This window comes from Carcharhinus amblyrhynchos, chromosome 11 (assembly GCF_965287045.1).
Source record: "Carcharhinus amblyrhynchos chromosome 11, sCarAmb.v2.hapA, whole genome shotgun sequence".
In the NCBI taxonomy this organism is placed as follows: Eukaryota; Metazoa; Chordata; class Chondrichthyes; order Carcharhiniformes; family Carcharhinidae; genus Carcharhinus; species Carcharhinus amblyrhynchos.
The window spans coordinates 88,317,296-88,338,185 of record NC_137334.1 but is presented as its reverse complement, the minus strand read 5'-3'; the positions used below and the strand labels follow the sequence as shown (position 1 = coordinate 88,338,185).

Here is a 20,890-nt window from a genome sequence, read left to right as displayed (position 1 = left end):
TGGCAGCACCTGTGGAGAGAGAAACAGAGTTAACATTTAGACCAATATACTCTTCAGAAGCGTGGATGCTACCAGACCTGCTGAGCATTTCCACCGCTTTTTGTTCTTTGATTTCAGATCACCAGCATCCACAGCATTTTAATTTCATTTTAATAATGAAATCATGTTCATGCAACATGCTTACAAACAAACAAAGAGCCAGGTCAATAGAATGGATCCCTCCACATGAACAATTTACTGTTATCACCAATAGAGATCCAGGTATTACCAGGATTAGGTCTGGGTGCAATCGGAATTATTTCAGTTCATTAAGTGAGTAATTGAGTAACCCAGATGTACAACATCATTGACTTTGAACAAGGTCGAATTAGACCACATCATTTTTTTTCTTAGAAGCCAAACTAGCCACCTGCATACAAATCAAGGTTCCAGCGCACACAGAGCAACTCAAGAGAACAGCAATCAGTGTAATGTGAATATGTGCAGCACAAGTGAATCCACATCACTGTATCCGTACATCAACACCATTCCTAAACAGATTTTTGTTTTGTTTCCTCCTGTTTCGGCTACGCACTCCACTCACACAGTGCAGACACTGGCCAATCAAGCGTGTGTCAGCCCTTTGAAAGAGCTATCCAAATAATCTCTCTTCTATGGCCCCTGAGCCCTTATTTTGAGAGAGAACAGTATTGCCATTATCCATCTCACCTTACAAGTGAACTTTCTACAATAGAGCGGCATGGTGGCACAGTGGTCAGCACTGCTGCCTCACGGCACCAGGGACCTGGGTTCGATTCCCGGCTTGGGTCACTGTCTGTGTGCAGCTTGTATGTTCTCCCCATGTCTGTGGGGGTTTCCTCCGGGTGCTTCGGTTTCCTCTCACACTCCAAACACGTGTGGGTTAGGTTGATTGGCCATGCTAAATTGACCATACTATCGGGGGATTAGCAGGATAAATACATGCTGTTACAGGGATTGTCGTCAGTGCAGGCTCGAATGGCCTCCTTCCATACTGTAGGAATTTTATAATTCTAATTGAGCAGTTCAAGAGTCATACCTATATCAAATATAGGAAGTGGGTGGACAGGTCTTATGCTGGTTTAGGGTCAAGCTCTGAAATTGTCTTCCAAAACCTTCCCATCCTATTCTCCTCCTTTAAAGGTCCACCTTAACTCTCAAATCAAATGTTTGGTCCCAAGACAGTAACAATTTGCATTGATACATGTTATTTATTTGCTCATGTCAGGCCAGCATTTATTGCCCATTCCCAATTGCCTTCTTGAGCCCGCTGCAGCCCATGTGGTGTAGGCACTCCCACAGTGCTGTTAGGGAGGGAGCGCCAGGATTTGGACCCAGCGACAGTGAAGGAATGGTGACATAGTTCCAAGTTAGGATGGTGTGAGGCTTGGAAGAGTTGCAGGTGGTGGTTTTCCCATGCATTTGCTGCCTTTGTCCTTCTAGTAGGTAGAGGCTGCAGGTTTGGAAGGTGCTGTTAAAGGAAACTTGCCAAGTTGCTGCAATGCATCTTGTAGATGGGACAGACTGTTGCCACTGCGTGTTGCTAGTAGAGGGTGTGAATGTTGCAGGTGGTGGATGGACTGCTGATCAAATGGGCAGCTTTGTGCTGGATGGTATTCTGCTTCGAGTGTTGTTGGAGCTGCACACATCTAGGCAAGTGGAGAGTATTCCATCACACTCCTGATCTGTATCTTGTGGATGGTGGACAGACTTCGAGGTGAGTTACTTGCTGTGGAATTCCCAGCTCTGACCTGCTCTTGTAGCTTCAACGTTTATATGGTTGATGCAGTTCAGTTTCTGTAACGGTGACCCTCAGGATGTTGATTGAGGGGAATTCAATTATAATGACATTGCATGTCAAGGGAAGATGGTTAGATTCTCTGCTGTTGGAGATAGTCATTGCCATGCATGGTGAGAATTATACTCCTCAAGCCAAGCCTGACTGTTGTCCAGGTCTTGCAGCATATGAACATGGTCTGCTTCAATAGCTGACAAGTCATGAATGTGCCAAACAGGAACATCCCCACTTCTGACCTTATGATAGGAGGAAGGTCATTCGTGACGCAGCCAGTATGACATCAACTAGTAAAGAGATTTCCCCCCCGTTCCCATTATCTCCAGTTTGCGAGGGCTCCCTAATGCCACATGGTCAAATGCTGCCTTGATGTCAAGATCAGTCACTCCCTCCATTTGTCCATGCTGTAATGAGGACGGGTGGAACCCAAACTGAGCACCTGCGAGAAGGTTACTGCTGAATAAGTGCTACTTGATAGCACTTGTTGATGATCAAGAATAGACTAATGGGGCAATAACTGGCAAGGTTAGATTTGTCCTGTTTTTTGTGGACAGCACATACCGGGACAATTTTACACATTGCCGAGTAGATGGTAATGTTGCAGCTTGGTTAGGGCACATCTAGTTCTTGAGCACAAGTCTTCAGCACTATTGTCAGAATATTATGAGGTCCCATTGCCTTTATAGTATCCAGTGCATTTAGCCATTTCCTGATATCCTGTTGCATGAACTGAATTGGCTGGAGACTGACATTTGTGATGCTGGCGATCTCTGGAGGAAGGAGGGTTGGATATTGCACTCAGCACTCCTGGTAGCAAATGCTTCAAACTCATCTGTTGCACTTATGTCCTGGGCACTCCAATCTTTGAGGATGGGGATATCTGTGGAGTCTCCTCCTCTGGTAAGTTGTTTAATTGCCCACCACCATTTAGGGCTGTAGATGCCAGGACTGCAGAGCTTAGACTTGATCTGTTGATTGAGGAATTGCTTAGTTCTATCACTTGCTGCTTATGCTGAATGGCAGTCAAGTAGTCCTGCTGTAGCTTCACCAGGTTGACACATTTTTAGATGTGCCTGGTATTGCCCATGGCATGCACTCCTGCACTCATCATTGTTTGTCAGGTACGATTCCTTGAGTATGATTAGGTCCAGCTGTTGCTTGACTAGACTGTGCCCAATTTTGGCACAAGCCCACACTAGCCTCAAAGGCGGTCGGCAGGGCAGGGTTTGCCAATTTGCTCCTGGTGCAGAGGTGGCCTGGCTGGTTTCATTCCATGTTGTGGGCCTTGTAGCTGTTTGATACAACTCAGTGGCTTGCTAGACCTTTTCAGAGGACAGTTCAGAGTCAACCACATTGCTGGGCAGCTGAAGTCATATGTAGGTCAAACCAGGTAAGGACAGAAGATTTCCTTCCCTAAAGGACATTAGTGAACCAGATGGATTTTATGATAATCGACAATGGTCAGCGTTAAACTAGCCTTTAGTTCGATTAATAAATCTGGAATCAAAATTCCACCTGTTGCCTTGCTGGTATTTTAACCCATGTTCGGGTGGGTTAAATTAGTGACATAACTATTGTGTCAACACCCACCCTCTTCCGCCCCCATATAGCATCTTTAAAATAAGTAAATGTTCCAAGTGGCTTTGCAGAGCATTATCAAATATTTCTGACAACGAAATTCATTATGAAATGTAAGAACAGGTAAGAGGCAGGTATAATGGAGCATTTTTGGGGCAGCATGGTGGCACAGTGGTTAGCACTGCTGCCTCACAGTGCCAGAGACCTGAGTTCAATTCCTGGCTCAGGTCATTGTCTATGTGGAGTTTGCACATTCTCCCCATGTCTACGTGGGTTTCCTTCGGGTGCTCCGGTTTCCTCCCACAGTCCAAAGATGTGCAGGTTAGGTTGATTGGCCATATTAAATTGCCACTTAGTGTCGGGGGACTAGCAGGGTAAAAATGTGTGGCCAAGGGATAGGGTCTGGGTGGGATTGTGGAATTGATGGGCCAAATGGCCTCCTTCTACACTGTAAGAAGCTTCTATCTCAGAAGGAGGGAGTAGGAGAGGTATAAGGCGGGGTGGGGTAAGGAGAGTTCCAGCGCTTACATGGTCAGACAGTTGATGTGACAGTCAACAAAGGGGCAGAAATTAAAATTAGAATGTGCAAGAGTTTAGAACTGGAGCAGAAATCTCTCGAGGTTGTAGCAGTGCTTGGAGGTAGAGAGAGAGTGATATCTCCTACTTTGGCTCAGGGTCAATTTTTCTTTAATTATGCTCCTGTGAAGAGCTGAAGGTTGCTCCACTGGGTTCCAAGCGCGATAGAAATGAGAGTTGCTGCTACGTCAGAAACAACGCCAGCCAGAAACAATGCCAGCCCAGGTCGAGGGTGTTCCCAACTGCACCTAGGCCGATCACACTCGATCTGCGAGTGCTTGATGAAGATACGGAGGGCAAGGGTGGGGAGAAAAGGGAGAGACAAATTCAGGTTTTACCAGCGCTGTCTCCTTCATAACAATGCTCATCCCCCCCTCAACCAACCAAATAAATATACACATGGGCTTTTTACAAGTGGAAACAATTTGCTCCAGCCCATTCAAGATCCTCTTTAAATCACTTTCATTGTATATTCAGCGAGCGCTTCCATAAGCATCAGTTCGATGTGATAAAATGTTTCCAACATTTTTGCAGCAGAGGTAGAAAATGTCAAGTGTAGGATTTGGATTTCCTGCCAGAAGCTATTGGGGGATTTTAATAAAACAGTTCTCTGAGCCAGCTGCAGCTCTTGGTTATGCTTTTAATAGATCAAAAAAAAATACATTGAGATTTCTGAACAGGGTGAAACACAGTGACTGCCAAACACCGAGAGACTGAAATTTCCATACATTTTTCCACAGGAACCAAATGGATTAGCCCAGGTCACTTCCCCCTTTTCCTCTTACACAATTTAATTAAAGGTTTATAGCATTGAGGATTCACTGCTCACCCTTTGTCATCAAAATGTCAAATTAAAAGTAATTAGTTCCACCGTGGTTCCTGATGAATGACACTGCGTCTGATAGAGTCGCTTATCTGCGGGCTGCCACTGGAGCAGTAACCGTTGAGTGATTCTGTCACAATCAAAGAGCACATCGATATAACCCCTTGAACCATCAAGGACAATCAGCAGCTGGGGGAGCTTTATGTGGGAAAGTAGTGCGGAGCTCAGTGACGACAGACATGTTGCCAGTCTGGGGGGGGTTGGGGGGGAGAGTGGAGAGACAGTAAAGCTCCCATCAGTAATTCCAATGCTCTCCAGGCTGACCTCATTTTAAGTTGCCCGGAGTCCTGCTCACTTATCGTGTGTGCTACATTGGTCCGCAGTTCAGCGAGGCTTGGTGTTTAAATTCCTCTCCCATGCCTTCAAATCCGACTGTGCCTCATCCCTCTCCAGCGCTCTAACATCTTATTGACCCTCTGTGATATTTGCTGCTCTTCAATTCTGGTTTCTTGCATAGCCCTGTCGTTATAAATAAAATCAAAATACTGCAGATCCTGGAAATCCAAAAAGAAACAGAAAATGCTGGAAAAGCTCAGCAGGTCAGGCAGCTTCTGTGGGGCAAGGGACTGAGTCCAAATGACTCTTCTTCAGAGCTGATTTTGATTGCCCCACCATTGGGACCATGCCACAAGTTATCTAGGCCCTAAGCTTGAGAATTCCTTTCTCAAACTTCTCCTTCCACCTTTTAGACACTCCTCAAAACGCACCTCGTTCACCAAAGCTTTTGGTCACCTGTACCAAAGCTCCTTCAGTGGATTGCCATCACGTTCTTATTGAATCACAGAATCCCTACTGTACACAAGGAAGCCATTCGGCACATCGAGTCTGCACCGACCACAATCCCATCCAGGCCCTATTCCCGTGACCCCATACATTTACACTGCTAATCCCCCGACACTAAGGTCAATTTAGCATGGCCAATTAACCTAACCCACACATCTTTGAAGTGTGGGAGGAAACCCATGCAGACACGGGGAGTATGTGCAGACTCCACACACATTGTGACCCAAGACGGGAATCAAACCTGGCCCCTGGCACTGTGAGACAGCAGTGCTAACCACTGTGCTGCCCTTTGTATAATTGATCCTGTGAGGTACCTTGGGACTACTTTACTATAACAGCAGCACTTTAAATACAAAGTGTCATCATTGTTAAATGGATTTTCTCTGTGGACCGAACCAGGGCGTGAAATATGCCGCGCGGCTGAGATGCCTCCTCAAGGGCAGCAGGGTGGCACAGTGGTTGGCACTGCTGCCTTACAGCACCAGGGACCTGGGTTTGATTCCCAGATGGGTCACTGTCTGTGTGGAGTTTGCATGTTCTCCCTGTGTCTGCACAGATTTTCTCTGGGTGCTCCTGTTTCCTCCCACATTCCAAAAGACGTGCTGGTTAGATGCATTGGTCGTGCTAACATTGTACCTGCACTGGAGTGTGGCGACTAAAGGTGCTTCACAGTAACTTCATTGCAGTGTCAACGTAAGCCTACTTGTGACACTAATAAATAAATAAGAATCTGTAGCTTTAGCATATCGCTGATCAAACACAAGCCTGGGACCCACCTGTCAATCACCCCCATCTGTGCCATTCACTCAATCTACCCTTTGCGGTGTCCTGTGCACAAGCCTCAAGTCCACCATGTGGAGTTGTCATGGAGAAAAATTCAGTACATGCAATGATTAATGATCAATAACATACTTGTAGATCCACTCGATGATCTTGTCCTTGGTCCGCAGATGTGGAAGTGTCCATTTCTCTTCAGTATTTTCAAAGTATTTGAGTGTTGGGAAGCCAGTGATTTGATACTTTTCTCCCAAGTACTTCTGAGCTGTGACGTCAACTGCTGCCAACACGCCTGGACTCTAGGTTAACAAAGCAAAACAGTAACTGGAGGTGGTGAGCAGGAGAGAGGTTAAAAAGGCACGCTAACATTTTTGAGAGTATGAGTAAAGGCATCACTATTTCTCTTTTCCAAGTGCGATCGCTCCACTAACTTTGGTTGAAGTACTAAAGTTTAAACTTTAAGTTTATTAGTATCACAAGTAGACTTACATTAACACTGCAATGAAGTTACTGCAAAAATCTTCTAGTTGCCACACTTTGGCGCCTGTTTGGGTACAAAAGTAGAATTTAGCATGGCCAATGCACCTCACCTGCACGTCTTTCAGACTGTGGGAGGAAAGCAGAGCACCCAGAGGAAACTCATGCAGACAGGGAGAGAACGTGCAAACTCCGCACAGACAGTGACCTAAGCTAGGAGTCGAACCCAGCTCACTGGCGCCGTGAGAGGCAGCAGTGCTAACCACTGTGTGAGGGAGAATATAGCACGGCCAATGCACCTTACCAGCATGTCATTCGGACTGTGCGAGGAAAGCGGAGCACCCAGAGGAAACCCACGCAGACACAGGGAGCATGTGCAGACTCTGCACAGACAGTGACCCTAGCCCGGAATTGAACCCTGGTCCTTGGCGCAGAGGGAGCAGTGCTAACCACTGTGCCGCTCATTTTTAGGAAGAAGAGCATCACAAACATTTTCTTACATCACTGTCATTACTCAGCACCTCAGCAGCTTCCTCGTACTCTGGCTTCATCTTCTTACAATGACCACACCCTACATCAGAAACAGGATGAAAATTCAGAATGTACCCATCTCAGACAGGAGTAGCAAATTAATCACATTACTGTTTTTGGGAGCTTGCTGTGCACAAATTGGTGCACTTCAAAAGCACTTCATTGGCTGTAAAGTGCTTTAGCACGTCTGGAGGTTGTGAAAAGTGCTACACAAATTCAAGTCCTTTTTTCCTCCCCAAAGATGGCAGGGCTGCAAAGGCATGATGTGGAGATGCCGGTGTTGGACCGGGGTAAACACAGCAAGAAGTTTCACAACACCAGGTTAATGTCCAGCAGGTTTATTTGGTAGCAAAAGCCACTAGCTTTCAGGCCTCTGATCCTTGGTCAGGTGATCAGAACTCTCCACTCACCTGACAAAGGGTCAGAGTCCCGAAAGCTAGTGGCTTTTGCTAACAATAAACCTGTTGGACTTTAACCTGGTGTTGAGAGACTTCTTACAGGGCTCCATAGGGTCAGGCAAACAGAAGATATAGTGATGTTAGATTTGGCAATAATCCAAATAGAACAAGTCACTGAATTTTGTTAATCAACACAAAACTGATTATGGACCTCTATAATTGACAGTCCATGGATTAAGGACAATTGGGAACTAAACATTGATGTCATTTCAGTAGTAATTGGTTAGCTGTCTCTGCCTTAGCGTTAAGCAGAGGGGTTTAGTCCCCAGCTATTATTTCCATGTTTAATAACTTCCTGTCACCATGGCAATTATCAGCCGTCACCTCAGCAGTGCATCGTCTTACTAACACACACACGCACACCTGTCAACTGTTCAAATGCACTTGAGAGAATCTGGATTTAAAAACTCTTCAGAGGCTAAGGGTGGAGGTATTTTTGGATTATTTTAACAGATTGCATCCGTGTTTCCAAAATTCTGTATTCATCCACCTTGTTGACTGTTCATCCACGAATGTTGACTGGGGGAGCGCACTGGAAGGTAGGTCTGCTGAGGAGCAGTGGAGGATCTTTAAGGAGATCTTTCTTGGCGCTCAGCAGAAATTTATTCCGACGGTTAAAAAGGACGGTAGGAGGAGAGGTAATAAGCCGTGGATAATGAAGGAGGTGAAGGAAAGTGTTAAATTAAAAGCGGAGGCGTTTAGAGTAGCTAAGAGTAGTGGGTGAGAAGAGGATTGGGAGAGGTTTAAATGTCAACAAAGATTGACAAAGAAGTTGATAAAGAAGGGTAGGAGAAACTATGAAGCTGGGCTAGCACTTAACATAAAAAAGGATAGCAAGAGTTTTCATAAATATATAAAAAGGAAGAGGCTGGCTAGGGTGAACGTTGGACCCTTAGAGGATGAGAGGGGGGACTTAGTGGTAGGGGATGGGGAAATGGCTGAGGTCTTGAATGACTTTTTTGTTTCGGTCTTCACGGAGGAGGACGTGAATAATTTGCCGGGTGTTAGCGATGGAAAGATGGTAGGACTGGAGGGCCTGAATGACATTATTGTTACTAGAGAGGCGGTGCTCGACAAAATGGAGGGACTGATTGTGGACAAGTCCCCAGGACCGGATGGAATACATCCGAGGGTTCTGAAAGAAATGGCGGAGGTGATAGTGGATGCCTTGGTGGTTATTTTCCAGACGTCGCTGGATTCCGGGGAAGTGCCGGAAGATTGGAAAACGGCTAATGTTACGCCGTTGTTTAAGAAGGGTGTCAGGCAAAAGGCGGGGAATTATAGGCCGGTTAGTTTAACGTCTGTTGTAGGTAAAATGTTAGAATCCGTCATCAAGGAGGAAATTGCGAGGCATTTTGAGGGGAATTGCTTGATAGAGCAGACGCAGCACGGTTTCGTTAAGGGGCAGTCGTGTCTGACAAATTTATTGGAGTTCTATGAGGATGTGTCTAGGGCGGTGGATAGAGGAGAGCCGGTGGATGTGGTCTTTCTTGATTTTCAGAAGGCGTTTGACAAGGTACCTCACAAAGAGGTTATTGCAGAAGGTAAGGGGGCATGGAGTTGGGGGTAGGGTGTTAGCGTGGATAGAGGATTGGTTGTCAAATAGGAGGCAGAGAGTGGGGGTTAATGGGTGCTATTCGGATTGGCAGTTGGTGACTAGTGGAGTGCCCCAGGGGTCGGTGCTGGGGCCTCAGCTATTTACCATTTATATAGATGATCTGGAGGAGGGAACCGAGTGTATGGTGTCGAAATTTGCTGATGACACCAAGATTGGTGGAACGGCAAATCGCGTGGAGGGTGTGGAGAGTCTGCAGAAGGATCTAGATAGGCTGGGCGAATGGGCCAGGAAATGGCAAATGGAATTTAATGTTGGCAAGTGCGAGGTGGTCCACTTTGGTAGGAATAATGGTAGGAAGGACTATTACTTATGTGGCGAAAAACTGCAGCAGGCGACGGTGCAGAGGGACCTCAGGGTCCTTGTGCATGAGTCGCAAAAACCCAGCCTACAGGTGCAGCAGGTGGTCAGGAAGGCTAACGGGATGCTGGCCTTCATAGCGAGGGGGATTGAATATAAAAGTAGGGAGGTCTTGCTGCAGCTGTATAGGGCATTGGTGAGGCCGCAGCTGGAGTACTGTGTGCAGTTTTGGTCGCTGCAATTACGCAAGGATATTTTAGCCTTGGAGGGAGTGCAGAGGAGGTTTACTAGGCTGATACCGGAGTTGAGGGGGTTGAGCTATGAGGAGAGGCTGAATAAACTAGGCTTGTACTTGTTAGAGTTTAGAAGAATGAGGGGAGATCTCATTGAGACGTATAAGATGATGAATGGGATGGATAGGATAAACGTGGAGAGACTCTTCCCGCTCAGAGAGGACAGTAGGACTAGGGGGCACAGCCTCAAGATAAAGGGGGGGCGGTTTAGAACAGAGTTGAGGAGGAACTCCTTCACTCAAAGGGTGGTGAATCTCTGGAATTCTCTGCCCGTTGAAGTGGTGGAGGCTACCTCGCTAAATATTTTTAAGACGCGGGTTGATGGGTTTTTGATAAGAGAGGGGATTAAGGGTTATGGGGAGAGGGCGGGAATGTGGAACTGAGACACGACAGATCAGCCATAATCTTATTGAATGGCGGGGCAGGCTCAAAGGGCTAGATGGCCTACTCCTGCTCCTATTTCTTATGTTCTTATGTTGGCAAATTAGAAAATCACCCTCCATTTAAATACTGTCAGAAAGTGCAGAAGGCCTTTCTGCCTATTTTGCCTCCGAAAAGCTACTAATTCATTCCATTCCTCTGCCCTTTTCCCTGCATACTGTTCCTTTTCAAATACATATCCAGCTCCCTTTTGAAAAAAATACAACTAAATCTGCTTCCTTCACCCTTTCACGCAATGTATTTCAGGTTTTAACTTATCACAATTTCATTTCTCACCCATTCCCAGTTTTTATTTTCAATTGTCTCAAATCCATGACTTGCTTGCAAGTGACAAGTTTTCACGCTCCACATCCTGACCCCCTCCACCCCAATCCTACACCTCCCTAACTGCTCTCATCACACACTTGTAATTTTGAATTAAATTGCCTTTTGACCTTTTAAGTAATTCTGTTGGCTAAATCATAGAATCCCTATAGTACAGAAGGAGGCCATTTGGCCCATCGAGTCAGTATTGACCACAATTTCACCCAGGCCCCATTTACCCTGCTAATCCCCCCGACTCCAGGGTCAATTTAGCATGGCCAGTCAACCTAACCTGCACATCTTTGGACTGTGGGAGGAAACCGGAGCACCTGGAGAAAATCCACACAGAGAGAAAGTGCAAACTCCACACAGACAGAGACCAAAGCCAGAACTGAGCCTGAGTCCCTGAGGCTGAGAGGCAGCAATGCCAACCACCGTGTCACCTATTACTTATTTTATTCTTTCATAGGATGTGGGCGTCTCTAGCTAAGCTAGCATTTATTGCCCATCCTTAATTGCCCTTCGGAAGATGGTGGTGAGCTGCCTTCTTTAACAGCTGCATCTCTGTGTGTAGGTTCACCTGTAGTACTGTTAGAGAGGGGTTCCAGAATTTTGACCCAGCAACATTGAAAGAACAGTGATCTATTTCCAAGTCACGATGATGGGTGACTTGGAGGGGAACTCGCAATTGGTGATGTTCCCATGTACCTGCTGCCCTCGTCTTTCTAGATAGAGGTCACTGGTCTGGAAGATGCTGTCGAAGGAAGTTCGGCTAGTTGCTTTCCTCAAATGACAGTAACTCGCACAAATTAGTTACATTTAACAAGTTATTTGTGGTACTGTACATGTGGAACTAACTGTCAGCTTTTCAAAGGAGATTCACTGCCTGAACTCAGACGAGCAACGATCTCCTCCAGGTTACTGTAACTATTCTGTCGGTTAGCTTTTATGGTCACTACGTTAACTCGCTCACTCAGATGGCTGTGAATCTTTGGAATTCTCCATCCCAGAAGGACACGGATGCTCAGTGATTGAGATCAATAGCCTTTTAGACATTAAGCGAATCAAGAAACATAAGGATAGGGCAATAACGTGAAGCTGAGGTAACTTAGCCATGATCTTATCAAATGGCAGAGCAGGCATGAGGGGCTGAACAATCTACTGCTGTCTGGAACTCCCTTCCTCAAAAGGCAGAGGGAGCAGAGACTTTGAATGTTTACAAAGCAGAACTTTTTGGTAAATGAGGAGGTGAAAGGTTATCGGGGGTAGGTAGTTGATCACAGTTAGATCAGCTACAAGCCTATTGAACGGTGAGCAGGGTCCAAGCACTGAGTGGCCGACTCCTGCCCCTACCTCGAATGTTTGTATTTTTTTACATTAAGGTAAGACAACAGACAGTGGAAGAAGAGTGGTTTTGTGGCAATGTCACTGGTCTAGTGGGTGAGGTTAATATTCTGGGAGAGGAGACACGGCTTCTAATTACACCATAGCAGCCGGTGTGATTTAAATCCAATTAATAAATTCTGCAATTGAAAGCTCTGCTTAGTAACAAAACTATCATTGATTGTTATAAAAACCCATTTGGCTCACCAATGTCCCTAGGAAATCTGCTACCCTTACCCGGTTTGGTCTACATTTGACTCTAAACCCACAGCAATGTTATTGACTCCTATCTGTTCCTCTGAATAGGATAAACATGCCAGTTAGTTCAAGAGTAATTAGGGATGGGCAATGAACGCTGGCCCTGCCAGTGTCAGCCACACCTTAGGAAAGAAAAAATGAAAAGCTCTGAGGGCTTTCTTTCATTGATTAATAAATTTATTCAGCGGCTGATTGAGCTATACAAACTAACATGGCCACTGGGTGAGGGCTTCGCTGAGGCGCCAATCCCACCCCACCCAATTAAGCAACCAGTTTGCAGAAATTCATCCATGGTTGGCAAGTGCGTAGCATGCTCATGGGTGTGGCATTGGAGGGCTGAGATTGTGGAACTTTTCGACAACAAGTATCCATTGTCCCTGGAAAAAGGGTGTTGCAGGGGAGGGGGGGGAACATTCATATGATAAAGCCCACCAGGTAATGTTGAAGTGGCTGCGTCTTTTTTTCTTAAGAAAAGAGAGAGGGACAGTCCGTTCAAGGTCATGCGAGACCAAAACAACAAGCCACGAATGTACGATAGTCACTAATAAATACAATAGGGAATTCAGGAGAATCTTCTTTAGCCGGAGTGTGATGAGAATATGAAACTCACTGTCACAACACTTAAGATATATATACGCACATATGAATTAGGAGCAGGAATAGGGCTTGCAGCCCCTGCAGCCTGCTCCATTGTCATAACAAGGCTGCTCTGTGGACTCAAGTGCACTATCCTTCCTACCTCCATACCCTTTGACCCCACCTTGTCAATCAAAAATCTCTCACATTCTGCATTAAGCTACTCAATGACCTCCACTGCTCTTTGGGGAAGAGGATTCCACAAACTAATGACCCTCATGAAAAAAAATTCTCATTTCAGTCTTAATTGGGAGACCCCTTATTTTTAAACTGTGCCCCCTAGTTCTAGTCTCTCTCACAAGGGGAATCATCTTCTCAGCATCCATCCTGGCAAGTCCTCGCAAGATCTTATATATTTGAATAAGACCATCTCTTAATCTTCTAAACTCCAATGCATACAGGCCCAACCTGTCCAACTTTTCCTCATAAGATGCAGTACAAGTTGCATAAATGTATTTAAGGAATCTTCTGAGTGGAGTAAAGAATAGAACAATATTCCGAAATGGTTGGATGAAGTAGGGTGGGAGGAAGCTCATATGGAGCACAAACACTGACATGAACATGTTGGGCTGAATGGCCTGTTTCTGTGCTGTACGTTCCATGTGATGCTATACAAAGCTTGTTTCTTCCTTATAAATTTTTCCTGCCACACCATTAACCTCAGTTTCCATCAAACAAAAAAAACATTAGTACCTTGAGCACAGATGGTCAGTGAAAACTGAAGATTATTGCCAGGGTAGTGTGCCCACATCCATTGTACAGTCCCTGCCATGGTTGTGATCAAGGATGTGGCTTTGTGCAGTGGTCCCACGTCAACTGGGTGCTGCTTTGATAATAACCAAAAACTCATTTCACTTGGCAGCACATACATTGAAACAATAGACAGTGAACACCAATCCTGTCATACCTTATCTACGCACAGCCGAGCCAGAGTGGCTTGGCCAGCTTCTTGCTGGAATGAGATTAAGCAAAATGTGTTGCTGCCTAGTTACCAATTGTCCTCAATTCATGGATTGTCAATTATAGAGGGTCGATAAACAGGTCGTGTTGATTAACAGCATTCTAATGACTGACTTTGGCTTGTTGACATAACAGCATGTCACTGTTACTCAGTCTCTATTTGCTGAAATGTATTTGAAGCACAGAGTCCCAGGGGAACAAGCCAAGGTACAAAAGGCATCAGTGGTGCCAGCCTCAGTGACCTTTTGGAGCAGGCCTGATCATTTATGAGGGGGTGGTCACAGAAAATTTCCAGTGTTTTGCTTTCCCTAAATATTTCTCCCCTGGCCAGAGGATTTTGAGGTTGGGATTGAGGATGGGTGGATTTTACTGTGTGGGCAGAAGCAAGCTGGTCATTTCCTCTTCATAAATAAAACTGGAGATTGTACAAATCAGAAACCAGGATCTTCCTCCCAGCTTTTAAAAAAAAGAAACACAACCGCTTTAATATTTCCATTCTTTCTAGAACAGCTCAAACAATATTTAAATAGCAGCTTGTATTTGTATAGCACTTTAAGAATAGTGAAAGTCACCTCACAGGAGTGTTAGCAAGCTGAATTGGCACTGAGCCACTCAGGATATTCTAGAACACAAATACTTCCTCGCTAACCTCAATGATGCTTGTTCTCAGGAAGTGGTCTCCTGAAGATCAGGAGGTGGGCGGACTCTTTACTCTTCCCACCCCATAATGTAAACATGGGTCTGGCTGGTGCGATGGTCAGATGGTACAGAGGAGATTTACAAGGATGTTGCCAGGACTGGAAAGACCAGGCCTATTGACCTTGGGAGTGGTCAGTGACTAGGGGACATATATTTAGCGAATGGTAGAAAGGTCAGAGGGAAGGCAAGGAAAGACTTTTACCCCCAGAGGGTGTAGGAGTCTGAAACTGTGCCTGAACACATGCAGGCAGTGGGACTTAGGAAGGAAGTTGCAGATTCGGGTGACTTGAATTTCTAGCAAACGGGATTGAAATACGGTGGATTTCAATTAGCTTTGAAAAGAAAGCCTCGGAGCAAACACACAATCAATAGGAGCGAGTGGCATCTAGTTTCCTTAGCCCTTTCAGGGCAGGCTTATAAGCACCAGACAAAGGTCTTCTTGAATTCAGACTGTAACTTACACGGCGCATAAAACAGAACGAGCACTGATGAATGTTCCTTCACGAACCCATCGAAGCTATCGTCGGTTAAGTGAGAGACTGCAGACTCCTGCTCCGCCCATGGGACCTCTGGGGCTTTTGGCTGCACTGCTTGTGGACTGGTGGCAAAAGGAATGCAAGGGCTTGATGAAGATGAAAACGCACCAGAGAAACTATTGTCCAAACCATCAATCGATTACCAGATTCCGCTTGATAATGCTTCAATTCAATTGCACCCCCATACATCTTGGTCAGTCTGATTAAGAGCAACTCTTCTGATGGTTGAGTGCATTGAGCCCAGCTGCACTGAAGTTTATGTGGCCAAGCAAGATAAAGTACAACACAAAGAACTTCGTTCTAGAAAATTTTTGTCATTAAACAAGTAATTCTTTTTGTGCTTTTGGCCCTTTTGATTGCTCAGATCCAGGAACAAAATACTTTCACAGACAATAAGCTATTAGTAAACATTTGTTTAGATGAACGATAAGGACATTAAAATAGTCCATGTGTTTCACTGAGTTATTATTAAAACATGCCCAATGTAATTGGACTAACATCAAAGTTTAAGATGAATTCATAATCCCAATGCAATAAAGCATTTACAATGCTGATGTATTAAAATAGCCTGAGGGGCAAAAAAAATCATCCATTGTATCCATGACAGTAGCGTCCGCAAGATAAGGCACATAATTTTCTTTATACATACAACACTTAATCTTACTCACTTTTTCATCCATTCAACAAATTCTTGGGCTGTAGCTCCGTAGTTTTCAAAATTAAACAGAAACTTTCCCTTCCTTTTGAAAGAAGCCAGAGGGGAAAAAAACTCAATTATCAAGTAAATCTATGCAGCATTGCACAATACTCAAAATCGTCCTGATAAAGGACGGGGATTCATGGGATTAAATGGGCTGAAAGGACTGCTTCACACAAAGCCATCTAGTGAATGCATCGTACTGAAATCGGGGCAGCCATTACTTTTCATTAAAAGCAGAAAATGCTGTATAAACTTAGCATATTTAACCAGTTTTTATTTCAGGTTCCCAGCAGCCACAGTATTTTGCTTTTATTTGACTAATATGTCTCATGTTTCACTTATTCTAGTGCAAAATCCAACATGATAGTACTTCAAATTTTGACTGTCCACACATAAATAAATAGTGCAGAAATTAGGCCCTAAACAAGTTCCTGAGACTTGACTAACAGAAATGAACGTAGGAGTTTGTTTGCAAAAAGAGATCACTTTCCCTTTGCCTCCAGGACTGCTGACTCAGGTTGAACCAGAGATCTAAGTCCACGGAGGCTGTTCAATACCTCAGGCAAGAGGCAATTATTTCTGGACAACAGAAACCTTTGAGCGCAATTTCATTTTTTTTCACCAGCACTGGGGAAAATTGGCTCAACGGCCAAGTCAAGTCAGATGCATTTGCTTTCCTGCAGCAACCAGCGTAGATGAGTAGGGTCGCTAGCTGACTCTCTGTTAGCCGTGGCGCAGTGGACAGCTAGCTCGCTGTTAAGGGTTCAAATTCCGTAACAAGTACTGAAGCACAAAACCTCGGCCAGCACTCTCACGCAGTACAGAAGGAGCGCTGCACTGCTGGAGATGCCATCTTTCAGATAAGATGCTAAACCAAGACCCCGTCCGCCCGGGTGCATGCACAGGATCCTGCTGCAACCTTTTGAAGAGTGGGATGTCGTCCCTAGTATCATTGCCAACATCCATTCTTCAGCCAACATCACCAGAGCAGACGGGCTTGAGGTCATATTACATTTGCCCATGGAAGTCATCAAGATCTTTGATCTAAAGGCACTATTTTAACATTTGGGGTGGCATGGAGGTTGGCACTGCTGCCTCACCACGCCAGGGACTTGGATTCGATTCTCGGCTTAGGTCACTGTTTGTGTGGAGTTTGCACATTCTCCCCGTGTCTGCGTGGATTTCCTCCGGGGGTGTTCCGGTTTCCTCCCACAGTTCAAAAATGTGCGGGTTAGGTGGATTGGCCATGCTAAATTGCGCCTTAGTATCCCAGGATGCAGCGGTTAGAGGGATTAGCGCAGTAAATATGTGGGGTTATGGGGATAGGGGGTGGGTGGGATTGTAGTCGGTGCAGACTCGATGGGTCAAATGGCCTCCTTCTGCACTGCAGGGATTCGACTCTTAAGATATCTTCACAATCCAACACAAATAACACGGAAGTGGAAATTTATACCAGTTTTCTGAATTACATCCAGACCTGCTGGGACAATTAAGTCGTGTACTCATTGCCACAGAATAAAAAAACAGCAGCGCGCTCGCGAACATCAATTAGAAGCATTCTGTGTGAAAAATTACCTTTTTTTTTCAATAAAAGCTAGATCGCTTTCAATTCCGAAGACAGAGAACCCAGAAAGTCATGCATTTTAAAAAAACACTTTAAAATTCATAATTTGACAGTTTCTGTGAAATGATTCTTTGGGCAATTTGTGAAGAGAGAATTTTAAATAGGTCCTCAGGAAGCTATGGTAATTTTAAAACAGCTTTTATAGCGATCAATTTTAAGCAACACTATAAACATCATTTTATAAATATACTTCAGAAACATTTCCTAATTTGCTCAAATTAACAAATGGCAATCAGTCTGGGCAAAATTCCAATTAAGTTCATCGACATTCCCCAAAGGATCGGATTTTGCAACAGTAATTACCATCTTTAATGCCAAAAAAGATCATTCTTTTTTCCCCAGCCAAATTGTCATATGCAAATCATTCCTTCCCCCCACCCGCCAGTCTCCAACTTTAGACCGCGAATTGCTTCAAGAAGTCAGCATGACTGCAAGGCAGAAAATAAATATTGATCGGTTGGATTGAGCAGGTTTCCCTCCAGTGCATTCTTATTCATCTTTCAAACTAAATGCTCATAATCGGTGTGCAGAAGACATTGCCTGCCAAAATGATGACTGTTATTCTCTTTCTAAATCTTTTCCTCTGTTTATATTAGACATAAGGGATTCTGAACTTTATAAAGAGAGGCACAAGAATTCAAAAGTCAGGAGGTTGCACTGAGCCTTCAGAAAACACTAGCTCGGCCAGAGCTGTGACCAATTCTGTGCACCGCACTTTTAGGAAGGATGTCAAGGTCCTGGAGCAGTTGCAGAGGAGATTCACCAGAATGACCCATGGAGTGGTAGGTTTCAGATAGGTGGGGAGATCAAAGGGGCAAAGATCACTTTCTTTGCAGGAGAGATTAAATCTCAACACAGATTTAAGACAGATGCTAAAAATATTGAAGGATTTGGACAGAAGAAAGGGCGGGGTGGGAGAAAACAGTAGGGGGGAACAGGAGGGGGGGAAAACAGGAGGATAGATTAAAGGAAGAAAGGATGGAAAAAAGGAAGCAGAGCTATGCAAATCAAATGACCTCCTTCGGTGCTATATGGCTCTATCAAAATTAAATAATTTCCAAGAATATGCTTGACTTTGAAGTGCTGCAATTGGCCTGAAAACCCCCAGGATTTGCAAGAGGAATGGCTACTTGGGTGAGATATTCTAAGTAGGCCAACATCTGTGCAAATATATCCCAATAGAAGCCCTTCAGCGAAGGAACAGGCAAAGAGTCAGATAGGAAAACATCCAGTGTTTTGTTTTTAACCCACTTCAGCAATTGTTTAACATTTGTACTGTTCTGTGAAGATAGAATTGGGCCACATAATGGCAGTAAACCACAGAGAAGCAGCAGTGACTTGGCAGACCAGAAAGACTTGATCGAATCGAATCCTTTATGCCCTTAACACAGCCTCTAATCCGGGGAATGATGCATTCTTCCTCAGACACATGCTTTTCAATGGTTGGGTGGGTTTACAATTCCCAGACTATTTGATGCTGTGGCCACGGCAACATGAAAAAAAAAGACGCACACTCACCAGTGGCATTATCAGTTGGAGTTAGAAGCAAAGGAAGCAAACTGGGGCAGAATGCTCATTTTCAAGTGATCATAAACATCTTTTTTAAACTCCCCAACACTTCTCCAAATCCTCACCCGCCTGCAACCAATTTATCAAACTTCCTTCAACAGCAACCTCCACAAAGGTCAACTGATCTATAGGAACGCCACCAAGATCCCCTCCAAGCCCCACTCCATCTTGATTTGGAAACGTATCACCGTTCCTAGGGCGGCATGGTGACACTGTGGTTAGCACTGCTGCCTCACAATGCTGGGGATTTGGGTCCGATTCCAGCCTCGGGTGACCGTATGGAGTTTGCATGTTCTCCCCATGACCATGTGGGTTTCTTCCAGGTGGTCTGATTTCCTCCCACAGTCCAAACATGTGCCAATTAGGTACACTGGCCATGCTAAATTGACTCTTGATTGTCCAAAGGTTTTAAAGTAAAGTTTATTTAATAGTCACAAGTAAGGCTCATACTGCAATTAAGTTATTATGGAATTCTCCTAGTTGCCACATTCTGGTGCCTGTTCGGGTCAATGCACCTAACCAATAGATCTTTCGGACTGAGGGGGGAAACTGGAGCACCCAGAGGAAACCCACACAGACAAGGGGAGAATGGGCAAACTCTGCACAGTCAGTGGCCCAAGCCGGCTATTGAACCTGGGTCCCTGGCACTGTAAGACAGCAGTGCTAACCATTGTGCCACTGTGCTGCCAGTGTGTAATTGGAGAGTCAGTGCAGACCCAATGGGCCAAATGTCCTCCTTCTGCACACTAGGTATTTACAGTTTCTTTACTGTCATTGGGTCAAAATCCTAGAACTCCCTGTGTGATGGCATGCTGATTAGCACTGCTGTCTCACAGTGCCAGAGACCCAGGTTCGATTCCCATCTTGGGTTACTGTCTGCGTGGAGGCTACACGTTCTCTCAGTGTCTGCAAGGGTTTCCCCTGGGTGCTTTGGCTTCCTCCCACATTCCAAAGATGTGGGGTTTAGGTAGATTGGCTGTGCTAAAATTGCCCCTTAGTATCAAGGGGACTATCTAGGGTAAATGCGTGGGGTTATGGGGATCGGGCCTGGGTGGCATTGTGGTCAGTGGACACTCAATGGGCTGAATGGCCTCCTTCTGTACTGTAGAATTCTATGATCCCTCTCTAACAGCATTGTGGATTATCCACAACCACATCAACTGCAGCAGTTCAAGAAAGCAGCTCATCGCCACCTTGGAGGGCAATTAAGGATGGGTAATTAATGTTGGCCTCACCAGCAACACCTACATCCCATTAAAAAATAAATTAAAAAGTCTCAATTCCGACGAGAACAAAGACAGGTTTTCACTGATATAAACACGTTATGGTCTCAAACTGTCTGAAGCCACTTAATCGAATATTTCAAAATGTGGAGCTTAGAATGCAATAACTATTTCTCCGATTATATTATCCTAATTATGTGTTTCACTTCTTCTGACTTGAATCTTTTTCCTCTTCAAGGTTAATTAGGCAGGAAGCAACTGCACACATCTCCCATCTGCAATTCAATCTGTAAATACTCTGAAGGGAAATTAATAGTTAAACCATTGTAGAATCCAGCAGTGTCTTCTCTTCCTGCCCCATAATGCATTACCTCTGGAATGCTACATAAATCTATCAGAGTCCTTCCTTTTCTGAATGCTACTCCCTTTGGCGACAGCATCTGAAGACTCAGGTTCCACCTACACACCAACCAC

At 44.9% G+C, this 20,890-nt stretch overlaps 1 protein-coding gene across 1 annotated transcript in view; it reads right to left on the bottom strand.

Annotated features, from left to right (window-relative positions):
- The window catches only part of pdia5 (protein disulfide isomerase family A, member 5), a 136,966-nt gene that overhangs the window by 55,649 nt on the left and 60,427 nt on the right, over positions 1-20,890 (bottom strand). Inside the window, exons 10-13 of the mRNA XM_080199513.1 lie at positions 15,969-16,040; positions 15,226-15,362; positions 7,388-7,458; positions 6,546-6,709 (exon numbers count right to left, since the gene is read on the bottom strand). Coding sequence (XP_080055639.1) covers positions 6,546-6,709; positions 7,388-7,458; positions 15,226-15,362; positions 15,969-16,040 — 444 coding nt within the window. The remainder of the gene's footprint in view (positions 1-6,545; positions 6,710-7,387; positions 7,459-15,225; positions 15,363-15,968; positions 16,041-20,890) is intronic.